The sequence below is a fragment of the Micromys minutus genome (genome assembly GCF_963924665.1).
Source record: "Micromys minutus genome assembly, chromosome: 24".
Taxonomy (NCBI): Eukaryota; Metazoa; Chordata; class Mammalia; order Rodentia; family Muridae; genus Micromys; species Micromys minutus.
The window spans coordinates 10,928,811-10,953,532 of record NC_137959.1 but is presented as its reverse complement, the minus strand read 5'-3'; the positions used below and the strand labels follow the sequence as shown (position 1 = coordinate 10,953,532).

Here is a 24,722-nt window from a genome sequence, read left to right as displayed (position 1 = left end):
GCTGTGGGCTCAGAACGTCAAGCAAGTGTGCTTCTGTGCTTACTTGGAGCTATTTGGTACTCTTTGGTACTTGAGCAAGATAGAACCATGACTTGGCTTTCCTATCAGATAAAACTCTAGTAATCTTTTCACAAGGACTGAGTTATCCTCCAGAGCCACAGTACTTGGGTCAGACTTGCAAGTTTTCCACCAGCTACCTCCTTCAGGGCAAATGCCCATACTCACCTCGCTGTTTGCAAGGAACCTCATGTTACAGTATAACAGTGATGTCGTGAAGAAAGATGACAACAGGGTCTTCCCAACCCCCATCCAGTTCCTAGAGCAGTGATTCTCATCGGTCCTAATGCTGTGACTTTTTAATACAGTTAGTCCCTCAGGTTGTGCTAACCCCTAACCATAAAATCATTTTCATTGCTGTTTTATAACTATGAATTATAATGTAAATATCTGATATGCAGGATATCTGATATGTGACCCCTGTGAAGGGGTTGTTTGACTCACAGGAGTCATGACTCAGGTTGAGATCCACTGTTCTAGAGAAACAGATAAACTTACTTCTTCAGGAAGCCTCTTTGCTCCAATCGTATTACAAGTTTGAGAATGATCTAATGTTAATGTGTATAAATTACATTTAAAATTGTTTCTTCCTATGATGGCATTTTCTCAGTTCTGATTTTGTAATCTGGAGTCTTACTATTAAGAGATTTACTAATTGTGGGAGTTTGGGAAAGATTCTTAACTCTGCCTCATTACTTTAAAAAAAAAATGGTTAACAGTTCTTAGCTCAAAGGTAGAGCTAAGTACTGGGCATGATTGCCTGTGTCAGAAATCCTAGAACTTAGTAAATAAAGGCAGGGGGATCAGGAGTTCAAAGTCAACCTTAGATACAATAGCTAGTTCAAGTCTGTGAGTCTCACAAGCCCTATCCTATCTCAAAGCAAACACAGAGTAGAGCTTCAGAGCCCCGTATGTTGTGTTAATGTATACATTAATGTAAGCTATTATCAGTCGTTTTTAATTGATTGAACTGTTATCATATCTATTATATATTTTCTTCAAGACACAATAACTATAGTTAATAATGAATTGTACATGTATTTGGAAGTTGATAAGGGAGAACATCTTAAATGTTCTCACCACAAAACATGGAGATAATATGGATATTAACTCAACTTGACAATGTCAAACACCACGTTATCCTATGGGTGATGGGTACTTGGATCTTTGATTTATTTTTCTGCTCACTCCATCACACTCATTCTGGGATTTCCTCATGTACATTGTAACTTTTACTTTACATGAGAGTCATCCTTAGCTCATCATTTTTGTTGGTAATGTTTTAAAAGATACTACCTTTCCTATGAGTCTTATTTTAGCTATCTTATGTGTAATAATTTGATTATAGTCCAGATATTCTGAAAATTCATTTTGATTTCCATTCAGAAATGACTTTGAAGCCAGCTATTCTGGTACAGGCCAGTAATCCCAACACTCAAAAGTTAGAGTAGATGGTCAGTTCAAGGCAAACTTGGGATACACAACAGGAACGGGGGAAAGCTCAAAAGAAAATACAAACATTTCAAAATTCCCAGTGGCAGGCTCCTGTTCATTTTGGTCTAGTAGTTAGTTGCTGGCTCTGCTCTTGCCTCAAACTATGTGAAGTATTGCCTTAGCTCCTGAGTTCAGCTTCAGGAAAACAAAAATGTTTCAGAAAAAATAAAAGGCGTTCTCTGTTTATAGAGAGACAAGATATTCCTGATTAGTATGATATTATCCCTACCCCTTGTCCATGGCTGTACATTTACTCACTGTAGGTAACTTAGGTAAAGTCTGGTGGTTTGTTTTTCCACTAATTTCCAGACATGTGCTTTGCTTGAAACTCACAACTGCTGGAAAACCGAAAACTTTCCTGCCTCTGTGCAAATATAACACTTCATACCAACTTTTAGTTTCCTAACATATAGGCCCCTAGTTAAAATGTTCCGTAAATTTGGAATTTACAAGATTTCTAGACACAAGTGAAAGGGCATTTGTCCAAAGCAGTCACTTAAAGGAGCATTTCACAAAAGCGGACACAAATAAAAGGCTAAGGCAGATTTGTGAAGGAACGTTTGGCTTAAGCAGACACAGGAGAAAGAATGTGATAGGGCATCTGATGAAGGATTCTTCACTAGTAACACTCATGTGTTGGTCTGCCTCGCATTGTGTAGTTGAGCTCATATTGTTGAGACTCCCTAGAGAAAAATACACCAAAATCTTCCAGTGGTGTGCTTGAGGCTTCTTGCTGATTGACAGAGTGATGTCAGCTGAGACAGACTCACATGCCAAGGCAAGACCCGTGGAAGACACAGGATGTTTGGAGGGAGTATAAATAGGACTCAACCAACAGTAAAGAAGGTGGGCTTTGCTTGCTGGTACAACTAGCTGTGTTTTCGCTCATCTTTGCTTCACAGAGAGAGGCACAGATGAAAACTTCTCCTGGCGTCCCTCCTGGTCCCTCCTGTTGACTAGTGCTGAGGAGGAGGTCTGGCTGTTTCTGCTAGGTCATACCACCACTACTCACTCATGTTTACTGTCCTGAGTCTACTGAACGGGACTGCTGAAATATCTGTGAAGTGTGTGAAAGGATTGAGCTGCTGCTGACCCGTGAACTGAACTGCTGATTTACCAACAAGGCAGATGGGATCTACTCCAAAGAACCATTTCCAAACATGCTCATTCCCCCCATATCCTTTCTTTTCCACTGCCTCTGGTGGGTGGTGGTAGAAAAGAGGTTAAAACATTTAAGAATCGTCATTAAAAAAATAGGTTTAAAAAATTAAAGCTATAGGGTAGTTTCTGTTGATTGAACCATAGCTCACAACCAGTGTGTGGGGCAGGGTGTAGAGCAGTTACAGGCTCTCCCCAGGCTGGGCACTGAGATGGAAATGGTTTGTCCATCTTCAGCCTCTTCATTGTGCTGTCATTCCAGACTGCAGACATGGGGAAGAGCAGAGAGCAAGCCTTGGGGGTTTGACAGGATTAGAGAGTCACTTGGATTTCTGTTCCCTTTCACAGAATGCAGACTAGCTGAGCAGCCAGTGCCCAGATGCAGTCCTGGCATACAGAAACAGTAGATATTTTGGCTAGCTATCAGTTTCTGCTACAGTTCTGGATATAGATCCAGTCACGTGCATTCTAGTTACAGGTTACACTATCTTTAATGCAATGCCTGCTATTGAGCTACAAACTGCATTGAGTTAGGAAACTGTCTTTTGTTGAAATGTATCTTAAGCCTCTGCCTCCAGATATGTTCCTGGTAATTTAAATTTTTCAATAGTAATTTTTTCTTTTTATTGAAAACTTTATATGATCATATCTACACTTTTCCACCTTTAATTTCTTCCAAGTTCCCCTAACAAAGCTCCGTTCATAATTCATTTCCTTTGGCTTTGGTGAACCAGCAAATCTAGTCAGTGTTGACCATGAGTATGGGGACCTCCATAAAAGCATGTGAACCCTACCGGTGTCCAACATCTTCCAAATAGAATGATTCTCCCTCCCCAGCAACTATCACTTACCAACAGCTCCTCGGGAAGGGATGGGGCCTGGAGAGCACCTACCATTTATGCCAGAATTCTGGCTAGATCTGTGGCCAGTTCTGTAAGGAGACCATTGCTGTAAGTTGATGAGTATAACAGCCTTGTCAAGTCCATTTGACTGTATTTTACAGCACTCCTCTCCACCCCTCTTATGTTCTTCTTATTTCTTCTCTAAGACAATCTCTGAGCTTTGGTGGTAGTGTTTGTAATGCGTGTGAGTGTACATGCATATGCATCCACACTAGTGTGAGTGCTTGTGTGTGTTGTTAAAGACATTCCAATTCAGGGCTGAGCACTCAGTCTCTTACCCTCAGCACTGTGAGCAATTCTGCGTCTCTGCACTAACTGCTATCCACAGAAAAAAGCTGGGAGCAGGGACAGACTATGGGTGTGAACGTGAATCTTCACAAGGTGTCTGATTTTGCTTTTTCTGCTGCTGTGTGTATTTGTCATGTTTCTACTGCTGTGATAAAAACCATGATCAAAAAGCAACTGGGGAAGAAAGAGCTAATCTCCTCTTATAGAGGGTAGCCATCATTGAAGGGGGATATAGCAGGATCCTGAAAGCAGGAACTTAAGTAGAGGCTATAGATGGGTGCTGTTCACTGGTTTGCTCAGCCTGCTTGCTTATAGAATCTAGGACCACCTTCCCAGAAGTGGAACCACCCACAATGAGCTGGGCCCTCCCACATGAAGCACTAATTAAGAAAATGCATGTAAGCTTGCCCACAGGACAGTCTGGTATGGGGCATTTTCTTAATTGTGGTTCCCTCTTCCCAAATGATTCTAGCTTGTGTCTAGTTGACATAAAACTAGCCAGCACACGGTGATTAACATCATGACTAAATATAACGTGGGTAAGAAAAGGATTTGTTTTAGGTTACTGGTGACAATATATCATTAAAGGAAGTAGAGCAGGCACTTAAGACAGGAATGTGTGGGCAGGAGTTGGAGCAGAGGCATGAAGGAAAGTTTCTTAATGGCTTGCTCAGCTACCTTCTTTATACAGTTCAGTCCCACCTGCCCAGGGATGACAGTACCCACAGTGATCTGACCCTCCAACATTAACCAGAAATCAAGACAATGCCCCACAGATACACATACCCACAAGCTAATCTGATAGACATAGCTCCTTAATAGAGATTCCCTGTCTAGGTTTGTGTCAAATTGAGCAAAACTGTGACAGAAGGAAACTTGATAACATGACCATTTAGCAAAAAGAAAAAGTCACATGCTTCTAACCAGGATTACAGTAGCAGACATGATTCCCTTGTGTGGAGTAGGCCTCAGATCCAACCCGAATGCTGTCCGTTACTCCACAGCAGCCATGTTATTATAGCAGCAGGCCACCTTACCCGGTAGACCAGTGTGGAAGACCACTGATGTCTTCAGCCTGCCCAGCACCTACAGCACTGTGGAAGTTAGCCACCAGGGAGGCCTGCTCAGTTCGAGATTGGTTTCTCTTGGCTTCGGCCAACGTGAGATGTTTGTTGCACTAGGCAGGGTCTTACCATGCAGCTACGGTGTGCAACTAAGAACAATGGCAACAGTACTATTGTAGTTCCAAGGCCAAAATGGAGACACACCTGTGAGGGATTTTTGCTTAATTTGAAGTACAGGATTCTAACCCAGATCTTTGAGGTAAGGACATGCTTTTAATCCAGATCTTGAGCTGGGAAAACCCACCTCTAATCTGGACCAAGTCTTCTGCTGGAAGCCTATACAAGGATGTGGAAGAAGAATGCTTTCACTCTGCCTGTTTGCTCTGGTCTTGCTAACAAGTTCATTCCATCACTGGCATTAGAACCTACTTCTTTAGGATTCCAGTGTATTCTGAAGATGAGACATTCAGTCTTGTAGACTAAGCTACTACCAGATTTGTAGACCTTTCATTGATAGCCAGCCATTGTTAGATTAACTAGACCTCAGCCTATGTTACTCTAATAAATGTTTCTATAGACAGATTCATTCTATAAATTCTCTTACTCTAGAGACTTCTAATGAACCCATGACCCCTAGGTAAGTCCTTTTGTAATATACTAACAAACTACTTTCCATCAACCCAAAGGCAAAGACTGTTAATCTAGACCTGAGGCTTGTTAAAGAGTGGACAGTGGACGAGTTTCATAAACGTATTTTTATGTTATTTTGTTTCACTACTATAAAATGGTTACTACAGGAAATGGTTACCACAGTGAATCATGGTACTTGATTGGGGTAACCTGGTTTGCTATGACCACTCATGTTTGGCTCCGTAATGAACTTTTGTAAAACTTCTCCAGGATACCAATGTTGCTTGGTTTTCTCTCTTTTCTGGAACATTCTGGGTTTTCTTTTTCAATCTTAAGAAGAATATATGTATGAGTGATTGGCCTGTATGCATGTATACATAAATGTATCATGTGCTTGCAGTGCACGAGGAGGTAGAAGAGGGTGTTGGATCTCCTGGAACTAGTGTTACAGACAGTTGTGAGCCACCATGTGGGTGCTGGGAACTGAATCTGGTTCTCTGCAGAGCAACTGGTGCTTTTAACTGCTACACATTCTAGCCCCATACTGGTTTATTCTTTAGAGAAAGGCTTATAGTATGTGGGTGTGTATATGTGTGCATGCATGTATTAGCACGTTTTCTCTATCCAGCATGTTCTCTTTTTGTTGAATCAAGCTTGTTCACTCCACTCGACATTTTCCTTCCTGTGTTCACTGTGATCGACTTGCTGTTTAGATACCCCTTACCAGAGGCTGCTCACAGACAAAAAAAGTTCAGTGCCTTGTAAATCGGAGTCACACAGAGCATGAAGAGGGACCCCTCAGGTGGTTGGTCAGGTGCTATTCTCTCTAGTGGGAAAGGGAAGTATGGCTCTGGGCACTTTTAGAGTGGGGAGCGTGAAGAAGGAGTTATAGCGGGGACCAAGTTCCCCGGGGCTGGAGGGAGCGTCGGCTTCAGCTCTTCTTCTGTGGAATTGCCCTGGAAGAGTCTGCCCTCGGTAGAACTCGAAGCGCCAGAGAAAGCCCCGTCTTATCCTTAGTGAGGAAAGGGGCAGTGCAAGTGCACACAATCATGGTCCTGTGGTAGTGCAAAGCACTTAGCATGCCAACGTGTCACACTTTGGGGTATGTTTTTCTGACCCCTGAGACCCTCTTCCCACCTTATTTTTCTCAGTAGAATGTGCCAATCCTTACCTTGTGTCTTTAAACCCAGGCAGGACACATGCTCCACAGAGAACCGATGTAAGAATCTGAAAATCACTGAGGGAAGACCCCAGACTCAGACAGTATGCAAAGACAAAGAACATTTATTCTGCAGAAACAACCAGCATTCACAGTCAAAGGCACACAGGCCTTCTTATAGGGAACCCAGGGAGCTCTCTAGAAGGATTAGGTAATCTAAATTAATTGGAGGGTGCTAGAGGGTCACAGGTGGTCAATGGTCTGCACTCCTATGTCATAGCAGTTTAACCACAGGATGAGATAGGGCTGCCCAGCCCAGATGGCCCATCCTGAGATAAGATATTTCCCCCCTCTTTTTTTTTGTGGTTTTCCCCAGGATGTTCTTTAGGAGGGGTTTTTATGACCTTGTTTCTGGATTTTATGATCTGTTCCTGGAGCTGGTGCCTTATGGCCAATCTTTTTAAAATCAGGCCTGGGTCTTAAATGGAGACAAATAGGGTTTATATTGTCCTTTCACTGATCTATCTTTTCTTCCAGTTTCTGCACAGAACCTGGTCTGGTGGATGCTCAGTGAGCTGAATTAGCTCATGTTGTGTTTCAGTAATTCAAATGGAGCTGTGAGCCTCATCCTTCTGAACCTCATCCTACCCTGTCGGAACCTGTATTCTTTCCTAGTGGCTACCAGCCCAGTTCTGCCATCTCGGCCATATGACAGTTCAGGAGAACACAGCCCTCAGGAAAATGAGATCCAGAGTAGTGGTTTGGTGCTGCTGAAGGCCAGGTATGGATTAACTCTCATCTACTCATTCAAAGAGGGTACCCTTTTCCCAAGGCATGGAACGGGAAGTCCGGGCTACTGCCTCTTTTCACTGATGCCATGGAGACGCATGTGCCTCTCATTGAGTGGGTACCAAGCCAATAAGGATCGGGAAAAGCTTCACACTCTATTTATGAGGGAGATGAAAAGGAAATACGTTCAGTTTCATACGGAATAGGTGAAAATGGTGACCATAAAACATCTTCTTAGAGATTTTCTGAATAAAAATACATCCCCAAGCATCCCCATGTGTGTCAATGCATACTATGAACTATCATAAATGAGTTAAAGTACAGAAAGCAGAAGGTATCTTGGAGCTGCTTGGAGCAGACTTTGTTGGAATATGCTCAGGACAATTAAGGGCAGTTGGTGGAGTGTCACCGATCCCTTAAGTCTACAGCACCCACAGCCAGTGCCACCTCAGGTGAACCTCCGACAGTGAGGCTCTGCCAAGGAAGAAAAAGACAAAAAAATCAATGTCCTAATACACAGAAATGTATGATGAAACACACACAAGGAGGCTCTCCTGAAACTAAACTGGGTTAGTGACAGGAAGTTAAACATAACCGTCTCTAGAGATGGAGGAAAACAGCTGGACACTGAACCAACCAAAGACTACAAAGCAGGCCGGGTTCAGCATCTTTCACTGCTGTTCTTTTCAGGTATGGAGGTGGCTTTTTATAAGATATGTTTCTTCTGCATGATCCTTAAATAAAATCAGCAGTGGAGACTTCCTGAAGGGCTCTGGTTCATCATGTCATTTCTACAGACTTCCCTTAAAAAAGGTGTGTTGTCTAAAAAAACCGTTTTTCTAAGCAGTTTAACTGTTTAGAATACTTTCTGGATCTTGTTGGACTTTGTAAATGGACAAATGAGGACCATTAATGCTTGACACGGTAGCCTTGTTCTAGTGGATGTGGAGATTTTGAAGGGAGTGTGGCGTCTCTTTCAAGCTGCCATCCACACAGAGACAAAATACCGAGCCTGCAGTATTCCACAGTGTTGCCCATTAAGAGGCTTCTCATCCACACAGGCTCATCTCATTTTAATAGCTAAAGGACTTGCTTCCAATAACCAGAATACTGGTACTTCAGCTTTCTAGGATTCCTTGTGTAGTTTCCCTATGTTTTTCAACAGAGAGCTCTTTTTCTTTTAAAAAGTCGATACCCATTTTAAAAAGAAAGGCACTAGGGGAAGAAAGGAAAGGTAGCTCAGGGGTACAGCGCTTTCCCAGCATGCACAGATACCTAGGTTTGGTCCCCAGCATTTCACAAAACAACACAGCAGGACTGAGTTGGGGGAAACTCATGGACACCCCACTAGAACCCACACTGATACAGAGGAGCAGGGTGAATTTTCATTTACTAGCTAGGAGGAGAGAGAGGACTTCTGGGAAAACGGGAGTGAAGGGATAGATATTCATCTGTGAGGGTGACCACGTATTACTACTAAAAGCCAAAGTTTAGTTTGTCAGAGAACACTTTACGCTGTGTGCTCTACTCATGACAAGACCTGTGCCCTTGACTAAGCAAAGCAAAGCGGAACCAACAGTTTTCAAAGACCATTATAGGAAAGAGAAAGAAGGGCAGGGAGAGTGTGTGATTGCCAAATGTAACCACATCTGCTTACCCTGCAGGTAACAGACATGGTGGGATGTACCCTTTCTCAGACTGTCTGCTGTAACAACACTGGAGGGTTCATGGTCACCACTGCTCATCTGCCTCCTCAGATAATGTCAAGATGCCCAATCTCAATAGTTCCCCCTTTCTTGGGCAGCAAAACTGCAGTAGTCACTGGGGCAGAAACCCAGTCTGTTCTGAGCTATATACCTTGCGTGAGTTGTGTCAGTTTAAAGGACCGTGTATTTGGGTTGGGCGAGACTAGAAGAGCTCTTTTCCAACCCAGAGGCTGCTGCTCGGGAATACATGGGTACTAGAACACAGGCTGCAGGAAGAACTCTCACCATGTAACAACTTCCTCCATTCTTCCTTCCTGGAGTGAGCTGATGCCACGCTTGCCCGGTCTCTAAATGCTTCAGGCTTTTTCTTATTTTACCCATGGAGCTGCCTGTTCAGCTTCTAGGAGGCCAGAATATGAGGGTCATAGACAAATTCCTGCAGGTCTTTTGCTGCTTTTCTATGTTTATGTGGTGCCTGGCCCCTTGTATGAAGGCTTCTGCTGCCTTATGAGTCTGGCCTCCCTTGCTTCTCACTCACATGTTTAGTTCCTGACATGGGCTCCCACTGTCGGGCCGTATGCCATGATGCCACTCCCAGACTCTCCAGTTTAACTGGGGTGTATCTCTGCTGCCGGGGCTGTCCCCACACTGGGTTGGCTCTTAGACCTATAGTGGTATCTATTTAATATTTGGGGTGGAAAGTCACATGGATTCAGGTATTCAGCTAATGTTTGGGTCCATAAAGCATTGCAAGTCCATCGAAGATGGCGATGAGATGATCTCACATTTTGATTTTTAAAGGCTGAAATGTCTTTTTTTTTTTTTTTTAAGTCTTAAATAAAATGAAAGGAAGTCTGGAAAACATAGCGCTTCTAACAGTGATCTGGAAAAGCAGCTGAATTTGATACTCAGTCAGGAGTTTCTTTCACACGCTGATTGTACAATAAGCTTAGCACAGAGAACCTGCCAGTGTGATGGCCGGGGCTTTGGATCAGGTTTAAGGCTTGCCTTGCCTCAGTACGTGCACTAATATTTTCAGTCAGCCTCTAGTGCAGCTGTTAAAACATGTGGGCTCTGGAGATCAAATGGGACTTCTAAATTTCATGGGTTCTGTATTCTGATTCTTAGAATTATTTTGTTTTTCTAATTGGAAAGTAGACATTACTTCTGGTGGAGGAACATCAAGATTTATTGATCATCCCAAAATATCTTGCAGAACAATAAATTTTGCATTTCGCAATTTAAAAAGCTGACACACAGTTGCTGATTCTGAACGCTTTCAAGCAGCAGCAGAAAGTGCCAAACCTTTGCATATGTAACAGGAAGCTAGCTGCTCATTCAGAAAACAGTGATGTCTATTTTAACTAAGACAGCATTTTTTTTTCCTTGCAACTTTGCTCATCTAATCAAAAAATTTAATTCTTAAGAATACAAGTGTTTACTTTCATCTGAATTTTAACAAGTCCTAAATATTTCAAGGGTTTTCCCCCCTCTCCTTTAATCTCTCTCCTCTGCTCATCAATCACCAGAACATAATCTTTCTGCATGGGCTTCATGACTGTTTTCAGGCTTAAGCTTTATAGATGGCTACATCAGGACCATCTTTTTATAACTTCTCTTCATGTACGAAGACAAGTAATCTTCTTTTCTTTGTCTGGCTTTTAAGGTATCATGGTTCCCCCAGCTCTGCCGACTAACAGTGTCTCAGGCATGAACAGGAGTCAGCCATAGCTGGAACCGGAAAGAGATGTGTTGGCTGTCTTCATGTTCACCTGTCCCTTTACTTGTAGCCTGGGAAAACCACTTATCCCTTCTTGGGTGGCAAACCTAATTTCTTAGGTGAACTCAGTACCACTAAATGATACTTGTGACAAGTATCAGCCAGAAAATGATACTTGTGACAAGAGCAAAGCAAGTTGCCACATTATGGCATCTAGGAAGGAAACCCATTGATAAGACCTAGACGTCTAACCTACTTTGCTTAGGTAAAATTTGCAGCAAATTCTGTGTACTAATTATTTAAATGAAAACATTCAGGATTATTAAGTTCAGTACTGTGAACTTGAACAGAGAATGATTCCAGAAACTTTCATTAGTTCAGAAACAGAATGTTTTGACTTCAACTTTGCTTTTCACAAGGTTAATGGTTCTGAACTTAACTACTTGATTTTTTCATATTTATTGTTTATTAATGTAATTATGTGTAGGTATGTTTGCCTGCATGTGATATGTGCATGTGGTATGTGCATGTGATATGTGCATGTAGTATGTGCATGTGGTACGTGCATGTGGTATGTGCACGTGGTATGTGCATGTGCTATGTGCATGTGGGTGCAGTTATTACGCTTCTGTAATCCTATATTTAACAGATTTTCAGAAAGTGTTTGATATGTTATATTTTTAGCCCAACCCTTATATGTAGCTCAATATAAAACCACAGTCATGTTTACAAGGTAAAAACCATCTAAGAGTTTTGTATAACATAGTATCATTAAGAATGCAGCTCTGAAATTAACCAGGGGTTACTTTTTTTTTTTTTTTTTTTTTTTTTATGTGTGCTGGTTTTGTCGTTCAGCAGAGGCACCACCATCATCATCCTCCAATACCTTGTGAGTCCCAGCAAAGCATCACCCTTGCCAGGCTTGTTTCAGTATCAGGAAAGCGAAAATTAAGTCTAAAGAAGCAAAGACTCAGAATTTTGATGGAATATTTGATCACAAAACATACAGTCGTGAATTTTCAGTCATAAACTGTTTCTATGATTCGGTGAAGATTATGGTTTCGGATACAAATCACGGAAGTAGGTTCCACTTGATTTCAATCACTGCTAACCTGTTCAGGTGCCTTTGGCACACAAAGGTCAATGACAGACAAACAATACAGCACCCACCTCACTAACACATCATTCATCCACTAAGGGCGGCCTGGATTAATGCCAACACAAAAGGCACAGCTGGAAAACTATCACCGTGCTCCCTGCAGGGCCCCACTAGCTAACCAGGCAGGAGTCCTCCTGGCTGGGCTTGACTTCTCCCTCCAGCAGTGAGTTCATCACAACCTTTGTCAAGTAGCTGCAGGTTCCTCTTTGTCCCAGTGGGGGCGTGTTGTAGAAGGAAGTCATATCATCCTATAAAGGAAGAGAGTAAACAAGTCTGTGGAATGGACAAGGTGAATCAGCAGCTGCCCAGGAGGGAAATAAATTTGCAGAAAGATTTCCTGTGGAAATGATGAGCCTCCTGCATTTCGCTTTCATTTTCTCCGCATATAAAACAAAACCAGACATTTTTAGCAGCCTTCTCTTCGCTAGTAATTTTTATTTACGTCAGGAACCCTTTTACGGATGTGCAGACAATACTAAGCAGAAAGCCCAGAAGGGACGCCATTAGACAGTACACAGCCCTGCTGAAGCCTGTTCTACACTCCCATCTTCTCCTGAATTTATTTTACAGCCTTCTGGAATCAGTGGATCCTCCCTGGCAAAACACATTTTAATTGTCAACGATATAAAAAAAATAATTCATCTTAGATTTCATTTTCTGGGAGTGAGGGGGAAGAGGCAGAACTTCCTAGCTCAATTGACCAGTTATTAGCTAAGAAACAATATTAATTCTTCAGGTAAGCCTGACTGCTCTAAGGCATTCTGTTTTGTGCTCTGCACATCTGTTTGGAAATGGTAAGATGAGACAAGAGAGCATTCTGCAGGGTGCTGGCCTCTCCACTTACTTGTTTTTCGATTTCTTTCAGCCGACTCTCGTCTTTTTGAAACTCATGAAATGCTTCTTTGACCAGTCTGTCCAGATCCACTCTGTCTTGAAATTCTAGCTCAGGGTTTCTTTCCAGCACAATGGATACAACCATTAGTAACTAGAAGAGATGGGTATCAAAAGTCACTGACATGAACCACAACAGCAGCATAGTCTGGCCAGGGTTTTATCAACAGATGTGATAGGCACTGGATTTATGGATAGAATCCTAATTTAGAAAATTGGCAGCACACGTTCTGTTTGGAAAATTCATGTTTATCACAGTATTCCTATAGACATAGAGAGATCTTTTTAGTCACTGAAATAAAACTGGTAACAGAAAAATGACATCTGGGGGATAAAGAAGAAGCTTAGTTGGTCAAGTGTTTGCCTTCACCAACCTATTATTTGGCTGTACCATAATTTATCCCCAGAAGCAATGCTCATTTTATTTTAAAATATTATCTTGATTATGTATATGTATGTGTGTCTGTGGGGGAGCATATACATGTGAGTTCAGTGCCCACAGAGGTCAGAAAAGATGGCACTAGATCTCCTGAGGCTGGAGTGAATGCTAGGACCAAACTTGGGCCCTAGGAAAGAGCAGCAAGTACTCTTAAACACTGAGCCATCCGTCCAAGCACTTATGATGTTCATTTAAAAAATTAGTATTAGTTTCCTTCTTTTTTATTTATTTATTTATTTATTGAAACAGAATTTCTTTTCATAGCCTTGGCTGTCCGAGAACTCACTGTGTAGACCAGGTTGTCCTGGAACTCACAGAGATTTCTCTATCTCTGCCTCCCAAGTACTGGGATTAAAGGTCTGAGCCACTACAACTGGCTTACAATGCTCATTCTAGATGACAAATGTCCATGTAAAGACTGTGGCCATGTACGTGATAATTGGTTGGGCCTTCTGAAGAGCCTTATACTTTTCACACTGACCAGGAATCAGACTTTCTGGTTCGACATTTAAAAACCTTACTGGGTGCATGTTATCTAAATACTGCAAGGCAGAACCTGAAGATACGACTGTAAAGTTCAGGGGTCACAATGTAGCAGGTCCTTGGGTAGTACAGTCTTTAGACAGGAAAATATGAAAGGTTGACCACCATAGCTCAGCCAGAAGAAGCTCGAAGTCCACTATCTGTCTGTACTAGGCATGAGAGGCCAAGGACACGGCACAAGGAAAGCCTCCTTCTGACAACTCTGTCTTTCCAGACCCCTTCTCTACATCCCTTCTCACACCTACTGAGTAGCTGGACCATATTATTCCACATGTTAGGACATCAGAGATGAGACTGAATGTCACCCAGGTTTAGCTGTAGCTCCAGAGATAATAGACTGATCAGGGGCCAAATCTAGCTCCTTTGTCAACAAGACACAGAATTTAGTTGCAAGAATAGAATGTCTGACAGAGACACTGCCAGAGAAACAGGCAGTGGGAGGATCAGCCATACACTAAATTCTCCATTGAATTCACTGTACAACATAGTATGGGACAGAAGGACAGGTGCATGAATGTGCACGCACAGGTGCATGCACTTTAGTGTTTTACACAGTCTTCTCTTCACAGACTAATGCTCTGAAAAATGTCCTTCAAAAATCTAGCAGCAGTGATCTCTTGGTCCCTGTATTTCTCTGAACTGCTGCAACGTACATTAGTAGGGTAGCATTTCTGTAATTAGGAGAAGCGAAAACTAAAAACTCCCCCTGCTGCTGTAGCACTGCTGATACCCTGGCTGCCCAGGATGAGTGCAGCTGGGTGGCTGGGCTGTTTGGTTCTGCCACCTGAAGGAGTGGGTTAGCTCTGACCCAGGTCAAGGATGTCTGTCTTCTTGAGGACTCACTGGAGGAGCTGACAGGTGAACAGAGTGCTTGGTTTCGGGAGGAGAGGGTAGTTTTCCTATACTATTCTTCAGTGAGCAGATAGAAAGCAAGTCTTAGGTGATTTACATTTTTTAAAAAAGAATTACAAACCTCTACAATGATCTGTCTATACTTTGGCTGGTCAATGTTTCCCAACATATCTTCAACAAGGAGAGAAAAATTCATCTCATACATGGTCATATCTGACAAGGTTGGTTGCTGAAAAAGAAGACAAAACACATTAACACGCTGAGTGTTACCCTCCGAGTCTCATTTAATATAAGAATTTCATTTTCTAATCAATAATCTTTCCAGTTTCTATAAAACCAGGGAGAGCATTTTCACCTATGTGATTAGGTTTTATATATGTCAAACTACTGAAGCCAGCCAGCTGACTATTGTGATAAATTAAAGCCTCCCTCTTTTAGTAGTTATCTTCATTACATTAATAATTTTAGGGAAAAGAACTGTATGAAAAGTTCATTTCATATATAAAGTAACAGCTAAAAACTGAGACACTGAACGGAGTACACATCGCATTCAGAATTAACATGAGGGGTTATGCTTGCTGTTGACTTTAAGATCTCAGTCATTTATTGCTACTGCATTTGTATCACTTTTCTGTTATTCTTTTCTAAGCAGCCAGCAGAAAAATGCTACAAATAAGCAAAAATTATGTGCAGAAATGCAGGAAACAGACAAAAAGGCAAGACTAAAAGAACCTTTCTCTTCCGTTTTGGTCTAAGACAGACAGCCTTTTATTCACTGTAGAACAGTCATTCCCATCTAAATCAAGGCATGGAGACCTTGGTGGCCAACTGTGACTGTCAGCTTGGTTAGATTAAGTACATACACAGAGTATTAATGAGGCACACCTTTGCTTGTGTCTGTGAGGAAGTTTCTAGAAAAGTGTGAGTAAGGAAGACCAAACCTAAATATAGGCAGCTCCAGTTAGAGTCTGAATAAAAAGGAAAAGGTCTTTTGTGCACAGGTATTCCTCCCTTCCTGCTTCTCAGTCACTATCTTGAGCTCAACTGTCATTTTTCCGGTGCCAGGATGGACTGTATTCCTCGGAACCAGGAGTTACAATAAACCCTTCTTTCCCTGTGTTGTTTTGCTCCAGGTACTTGGTAACAGTGAAGAGAAATATAAATATAATAGAGAGTAGCACTCGAGAACAGGAGGGGAGACTCCTTATGACAGTCTTTTGTGTCAGAAAGCAGATAAGGTCAGAAGAATTATTCTAAGAGATGGAAAGAGAACAGGACACACTTGCTTTTGTTTTAGTAACTTACAGTGAACGTAGCTGTAGCCTTAAAACAAAGTACATCTATTGCTACTTAAGAGTACTATTGATGGAGCTCTTGCCTATCTTCTTGACATAAGGTGACAGAAAAGTGTTTAGTTTGTAATAGTGTCTTAGTCCTGTATTCAGTACAACTATTTTATTCCACTGTCAGTATAACCCAACATATTGTTACATGTGGTACCTAACTTGGGGAACCTGAAGCCTGGCTGTCAAGATAGTTGCCTATTTTGAGTGTTTATTTGTTTAACAATGGGATTAACATGGTCACAGAAGGAAAGACTCTTTTTTTTTGGTTTCATATTAACATCTTTTTAATATAACTTATTACAAGAGAAGCCTAGCTCCTGAGCATTGTTGATAATCACAGATAAGAGATATAGAGTTTGAAGTTTTTGCACTCTTTTGAAAGGACTTAGAGTCCTGAAGTATAGCAGCTGGTGAATAGAAAAGGCCCAGAAGCCAAATTGTCAGGTGTCAGAAGAGGTAAGATGGAGAGACAGACATGCCTCTGTGAGATCTCACGAAAGGCAGTGAGAATCATGATGGCTCAGTAAAGAATGAATTTGATTGAAGAAACAGATGAGCAAATAAGAGCTAGGAAAGAGCTGACTAACAGTAAACCTTAGAAAATACAACAGCAGCACTGCAGGAATTATACAGGAATCTCTATATAATAACCTTCAGTATAAATAGTCTCAAATTACTAATGAGGAGACCGAAGGCAGATAACTGGATTCAAAAATTGGGCATAATTGTTTGTTGTCCCCAAGAAACACACCTCACTGGTAAAGATACCTACAAACTAAGTAAATGAATGGAGTCAATCTACTAGATGAGCAGCAGCTGAGAATGAGTTGATGTAACTGTCATTATATCTGATAAATTAGGCTCAAATCAAAATTAGATGAGATCAATAAGGTTACTATAGCAATACTATGGATATGATATAATTATCTGCTTCAAGTTCTTGTCCCCCAGACTTCCCTGCAATGGTAGGCTATCGTAAACCCTTCTCTCTTAAGTTGCTTTTATCAGGGTATTTCATCACAGCAAAAGGACATGAATCCAAGACAGAGTTAAACTATAATATTGATCAATAACTAAATAGATATGTCATACCATTCCATCCAACAGACATAGACTACATAGTTTTCTGAGCAGCTTATGTAACTTCTTTAAAATAGATCATATGTATGCATGTATGCATGAATGTATGCATGTATGTACATATGCATGCATGCATGTATGTATGTATGTATATATGTATGTATGTATGTATATATGTTCTGTTACTCTGTAGAACCCTGAGTAATATAACTAGTTAAAATAATTTAAATAAGTAAATGAGTAAAATATTTTAAATTAATAAACTAATGATGCACCAAAAGGCCTTAGGAAAAAAAAACATTCTAAGTCCCAAAGCAATAGATGTCAATAAGCAATACAGAACATGGAAGAGATTAGTTAAATGGAGAGTAAAAGAGCCGACATCTGTAACAACCAATGGTACTGATGCATAAAAGTCCCCGGTGCAGGAATGGATAGACTCACTGCCAAATTCTCCCAAACCCTCCAAGAAGCCCTATTGGCAGTGCTTCTCAAATTCTTTCATAAAATACATTTTTTTCTATTTTCAAATTCATTCTAGGAAACTATCGTTACCCTCATAGCAATACTAGATAAAGATACAATAATAATATATATAAAAACCTGTCATAACATTTACAGCAAACTTGTTAAAAGTAGAAATAATTTTGTTAAGCAAGACTCAGAAGGACAAATTTTGAATAATGTCTCTAATATATAAAATCTAGATTTAAAAGTAGAATAAAACAGAAATAAAAGGGGTTCAGGAGAGGGAGAAAGATTTAAGAGACAGGGAAGCAGAGAAGGTGATATAACACATGTATTACAAAGCAGAATGAGGAAGGAGAGGGAGGCAGTGCAAAGGGCTGAGTGTATGAGAGAGGACAGTTGAGGAGAGGAACTAAGAAAAAAAGTATATAAACACATGGCTGAAGATGGTGTGAGGAAACCATTACTTTGTATAGTAACCTAAAAAACAAAACAAGAGAAGACACAGAATATAAAATCATAACCCGTGCAGGAAAACAAAGAAATGAGTATGTTAAGAGATGTGAGGCTGACTTAGACCTCATGTGTGTATGTGTGTGCATGCATGCAATAATTACACTGGACAATGGATCATGAGAGGGGAGAAAAAATCCTAAACAAATGGAGAAAGGAAGAAAGATGTAATAGATTACATCTGACATAAGAGCAGAAGAGGGGACTACCTGGGAAAAGGAAGGGGATTAACCAGAGGAAGCAGAGGTCATGGAAGAGGGCAGTGGGGGAGGGGAATGAATGCAAACAAAGTATGCTGACACATATGCATGAAAATATCATCTCTGTGTTAGTTTTGGTCAACTCTCTCTGTCTGTGTGTGTGGTGTCTGGGCCCAGCTCTCTCCAGGTGGTGCCACTTCTGGGCTGGTATTCCTGAGTTATGTAAGAAATCAGGCTGAGCAAGCTATGGGAAACAAGGCACTAAGCCTTGTTCCTCCATGTTTCTGTTTTAGTTCCTGCCTTCAGGTTCCTGTCCTAAGCTCCTGCCCTGAGTTCCCTTCATGATGGACCACAAACTGAAGACCTTTTTGGTTAAGGTTCTTATTACAGAAATAGAAGGTAAAATTAGCCTATGACAGAAGCCCTAAACTTGCAAATAAGTGAGCAGAGAAAGGACAGCTTGCTTAGTAATAGGTTTCTGCACATGGAATCCAGAGAGGATTCTGGAAGCATCAGAAATATTCCAATTCAAGGACATAGACACAACTTCTCAGCAATTACACATTTGGTAAAAAACAAAAAAAAGCCTTTTCTGTCTACATGGACACTGAAACTTGGAAATAAACATGCACTGGATAAAAAACAATTCTAAAACAAATGGTAACTTATTTCTGGCATTTTATCCTGCCTTGAACATCCCATCTTTGAATATTCTTAGAACATAGGAAAGAAGAAAAGTTGTTGGTAGTGCAGAGGGAAAAAGAATCGCTTTCTTCCCATTGCTCCTTTCTCTCAACATAAATGCACTTTACCTGTGGCAAATGCTTCCCAGCTACAATGATACCATTAGGTGTGCGCTCCAGGATCTGCCACACTCGGTCATAGAATCCCGGGGGTGTTCTATTCAATGACCCATCAATCTGACGTCTATTCAACCAACATCTATAGAACAAAGAAAAAGTCTCAGCACTGAGGATCAAGTTTGTCACTGGAAAGAGCAGGGTTAAGTGTGTCAACAGAGTGAGCAAGAGTGAAAAGTGTGTGGCGGTGTGTATGTGTATATTTAGAGGAGGAATGTGCAGCAAGCAGACCGACATCAGCAGGCAGAATGGTGTTTGTCTACGAAGTTATGAACTGTTTACCACACCATCAGATGACTTTCCCATATCAAAAATGGCACAACCAATTTTAGTTATTTTGAACTGTTTTCACATTAATAAAATATAAGCATCAGAAAGGCACGGAAATCCTACAGCTTGATCTTGTCTGTAGTCTGGAGTGGACTCGATAAGCTTTGGTAATAAATGAACGAGCTAACCTTCAGAAAAGTATTATATATCTATCACATATAATATATAAATAAAATGACCTTATTTTAAATCTTACAAAAGCTGGTCATTTAAATGGCTGAAGTCTTCATCCAAAAAACGAGACATAAAACTTTCATTGTCAACCAGATATAGAACCTTACTTACAAGAGTTATGGCAGAACCATAATAAACCTAAATTCTAGACTAGATATTACCTTACTATACCATTCACAATTGCCAAAGGTTCAGAACTTGCTTTATTTTTAAAGTTCACACAGGGTAAAAAAAATATAATTCTAGAAAAGCTGAAAACTGTGTGTGTTTGTCTGTGTGTCTGTTTACACTTGGTACTTCTAAAGAAGACAGACTGAAAAGCACACTTATCACATGCGAATTGTGTCAGGACCAACTGACAATATTATAAGCAGGAAGAATAAACAGCTAAAAACACTTGTTTTGTGGTGGAGAACCAGAGCAATTGGATACATCTAATAATCAATTAGAATCTGTCTGGTCGGCTGAAGTTCTGCTAACAGACCCAAACTCACACTGCCACCTTCAGTGTTTGCTGAAAGGCAACAAGGTCAAAGATGTACTGGTACCTTGCTGATGTTTTTCTTTGGTAAATGAATACCCTCTGCATTTGATTTTTATCCATATCCCTTAAATGTGACAACATCACAAATACATTTCAGAGCGCTGCAAGGTTATGGCTAGCGCTGTAAAGGGAGTATTTTCTGAGAACATAAAAAGAATATGAAAATACATCAGAGCTGGAAAATTATTTTAGATCACCATCCCCACTATCACTATCATCGGTCTGTACGGGTGTCTTGCTGGATGTATGCCTGTGTATTCTGTGCATGCCTGGTGCTTGTGGAAGCCAGAAGAGGGCACTGGATCCCCGGAAACTGGAGTCACAGGTAGCTGTGAGCCACCTCATGGGTGCTAGGAACTGACGTCCGGTCCCCTGTAAGAGCAGCCGATACTTTTCACCGCTGAATCATTTTTCCAGGTGTACTTAAAACGTTGTCATTCTAGTTTGAGAAACTTCACACTTAGAGAAATCACAGAACAATGTAATGCCCTCTTCACTCCAGTCCTCCCCACTGTTATCATCACACAGAACCGCAGTTAAGCTACTGATACCAACAAATCAAAGTAACATCAATTTATCTGCTAGGCTCCACCTCAGGATGGCACATGTCACTTAGTTTCCATGTTCTGAGGCTCTGTGGCTCTGTGGCTCTATGGCATGTATTTCTTTACTTCTCTTCCTTCTCTCTCTTTCTTCCCCTCTTCCTTCTACCTTCTTCTTATTCATTATTATAATTAGCACTGTTATTTAAGTTTTCACATCTTAGTAATATCTGCTGTTTGTTTCATAGGATTTTTCTTTTTGGGGTTTATAGTGGCTTTTTGTTTTAAAAAAATGCATTTGGCCAAGAAAGTTCAGGAGTGATATGTTGTCAGCATCAATGGTACATGAAATTACAGTCACATTACTACTGATGCTAATCCTCACCATTTGGGTGACAGGAGTCTAAAAGGTTTGTCCACTACAGCACAGTTACTTTTTCCTTTGCTATTAGTAATTACGGAGTAGAAACACCCAGTCTGTGCTGGCTTGAGTAGAAACACCCAGACTGTGCCTGTTTGAGTAGAAACACCCAGTCTGTGTTGGCTTGAGTAGAAACACCCAGACTGTGCCTGTTTGAGTAGAAACACCCAGTCTGTGTTGGCTTGAGTAGAAACACCCAGACTGTGCCTGTTTGAGTAGAAACACCCAGACTGTGCTGGCTTGAGTAGAAACACCCAGACTGTGCTGGCTTGAGTAGAAACACCCAGACTGTGCTGGCTTGAGTAGAAACACCCAGACTGTGCCTGTTTGAGTAGAAACACCCAGTCTGTGCTGGCTTGAGTAGAAACACCCAGACCCTGTGCCTGCTCTCCCTCCACACTGCTAACAACGGCTCTTGCCTGCAGCCGCTGCTGCACTTGTACAGTGATCATTTTCTGCTCCCACCATCCTATCCATACTTCTTAGATTCTGCCTTATGAATGGGTCCCTTCTCTCCCAGTCACTGACCTCTATCAACACGGACTCTACAACCTATTACTATCATTTGTGTATTTATTCTACACAGATGAGCAGGCACACGTTTGGAAAAACAAAACAAAACTTCATCTCAGTTGGAGTCCCAGGGGCCTGTCCCAGTTTCTCTGGTGTCTACACCTCTGTCATATTTTGAGACTTTTTTCTTTCTTTCTTTTTTTTTTTTTTTTTTTTTTTTTTTTTTTTTTTTTTTGGTTTCTGGCATAAAGATGCTCCTGGTTTTCTTTGCATTTTCCTTCTTTTCTTTTCTCTTCTCTTCTTTCCTTTTCTTCCTTTCCTGCCTTCTTCTGAAAGCAGCCATTTCTTCAGGAAGAGCTGACTCCTTCATTACAGTGTTTAGAATGTAACTATTTTGGGTTTGCTCATTACTACCACAGTTTGACTGTTCCTAGGACATCTCAGCAGACAGAGTAGGAAACACATGTGCGCGTGCACATGCACAGATCCGTGTTCTTTTCTGTATCTATCAGTGTAAAACTACTTCATACTGGCTTAGCGTTTTCAACCAACCAACCAACTTCTGTTCCCTTTATAGGAATGGCCCTCAACAGTGAGAAATCTGCTTTTCAGTCATAATACATTTTTTTCAATCTTACTGGAAACACGAAGTTCAGATTGCTAATGAATATACACTGGTGAGAGGCATGCTTTCACTAGAGACAGAACTCAGGTGTGGCTGGTGTCTGTAAAGGGCATGCGTTCGACAGGGACTTGGGCGTTCCCAGCCTCCTCAGTGGAGCAGTACTCACTTGTGTGAGCTGAGTTCGTCTGTTGTTTCCACTGCACTCGGGGTTCCTCCACATACAAACCGGTTTAAGTGCATTACGTAATGCTGCATGTATTCCGCACTCCCGCTATCCAGGAGCCGAGTGCTCCTTAGGAAGAGTGCTCCATGCATAGCGGCCAGCTTGAGGAAGGCATGCTCTGTGCCCAACTCTGCTATGCTGCATCTCCTTCCCCGCTTCACATCCATTTTTATCCTCTCTGACCAGCAAACATCATATTAGCTTCTAATTTATCCCTCCTGGGTTTTTTCTATACAAGTGAGTACATACATTTTATAAATAAGAATTGCGTGTAATAGACATTGCTTTGCATTTTACTGTTTCATTTGATGATGTATCTTAGAAAGAGTTCCTTTCTTCAAAGGCACGCAGTACTCTGCTGTGTGGGCATAGAAATATAACATTTTCCAGTTACAAGCAATAATTTAATCAATGATCTTATGCACACACATTTCCATGTTGTTAGAAACATATTTTCGAAGTAGATTATTAAAAGGACCTGGCCAAAAGGAAAGCATTCTTAGATGTCAAATCCCACCATGAAGGGCTGTAACCCTCAGTTATATATGCAGTCTCTTCTTCCCACAGCCTTGGCAAATGCTCAAACACATTCTAGCTTAGGTAACAAGAAAGGTAAGAAGTGTGTCAACATGCCTGTAGTGGCTGTTCCTGGTTGTCAACTTGACTATATATGGAATAAACTACAATCCAGAATTGGAGGGCTCACCTGTGATCCAGATCTTGAGGCTGGAAGACACAAGTTTCTAACCTGGATCATGGCATGGAGATATTGAGGCATAGTGGCCATGAAAAGCTAAGGCCCAGGCAAGGCAGTACAGGACTTTAATCCCTCCCAGGAGACTGATGAGAGATCTCTGAGTCAGCCTGGGACAAAGCAAGTTCCAGATCTGGGAGTGGTGGTACACACTTTTAACCTGGGCCACACCTTCTGCTGGAGACCTACATAAGGACCCTAGAAGAGGAAGATTCGCTCTTCTTATACTGCTTGCACGTAATGCCAATGCGTTCATTGGAACCTTCTTCTATATAAAACCAGCTGAAACTAGCCTTGGGGGACTGAGCAACTACTAGATTCTTGGACATCCCATCTACATTGTTGGGTTAGGTGGACTACAAACTATAAGTCATTGCAAAAAATTCCCTCAATATAGAGAGACAGCCCATAGAGTGACTCTGGTGATCCTAACACAATGCCCATGCACAGCTCTAATTATATATTATATTAAATATGAACATCTTTTAAAATATCCAAAGGGCATTTTTAATAAAATGCTCAGATTATTCATGCTCCCTTCCAGTTTCCTCTGGGTTTTGGGTGGTTATCTCTCAATTCTTAAGAATTCTTGGATACTAACTTCAAAGAATGTATGGGTCTGGGTTCTTGGTTTTTTTTTTGACATCTTTGCCATGAGAAAACGTTATTTAAAATTTGATAGGCTTTATTAGTTGTTTCTTATCTTATTCTTGGGTTGAATCATACTTAAGGCCTTTACCATTCCAAGGTTAAAAAGAAATTTAATTAATGTCTTCTACATTCCATATTTTATATGCAGATCTATGATCTATTTAGAATTGGTTTATATGTCAGAATGAGTGTCTGATTTTACCTTTTGCAAATAGCAATCTAGTTGTCCAAAGTATTTGTTTTAAAAGTCCATTCTTGAACCAGTGACTTGTGATGGTCAATATGTGTGTGTGTGTGTGTGTGTGTGTGTATTAAACATATAATACACATATACATATACACAGACACACCTTTACAGACAATCTCTCTAGAAGATTCCAGTTAGAATGTTCTAGGAATATAACTGACATCTTGGGGATACTAGACCCAAATATACTAAATAAGTACTTACCTATATAATTACACTACTGACTGATCATCCTGGAAATTAAAAAAAACCAAAACCAAAATGGTTGCATCTAGAGAATATCATCCTGAGTGAGATAACCCAGTCACAAAAGAACAGACATAATATGCAGTCACTGATAGTGGGATGCTAACCCCAGAGGGCTCAGACTGCCCCAGAAA

At 41.0% G+C, this 24,722-nt stretch overlaps 1 protein-coding gene across 2 annotated transcripts in view; it reads right to left on the bottom strand.

The window, feature by feature from the left end:
* Window positions 1-6,859: 6,859 nt before the first annotated feature.
* Window positions 6,860-24,722, bottom strand: part of PHKB (phosphorylase kinase regulatory subunit beta) — a 180,146-nt gene continuing 162,283 nt past the window's right edge. For both annotated transcript variants that reach the window (XM_080936981.1, XM_080936982.1), the window contains exons 28-31: window positions 19,271-19,400; window positions 14,973-15,080; window positions 12,971-13,111; window positions 6,860-12,374 (exon numbers count right to left, since the gene is read on the bottom strand). In XM_080936981.1, the coding sequence (XP_080793107.1) occupies window positions 12,237-12,374; window positions 12,971-13,111; window positions 14,973-15,080; window positions 19,271-19,400 (517 nt within the window). In that variant the 3' untranslated portion in view covers window positions 6,860-12,236. The remainder of the gene's footprint in view (window positions 12,375-12,970; window positions 13,112-14,972; window positions 15,081-19,270; window positions 19,401-24,722) is intronic.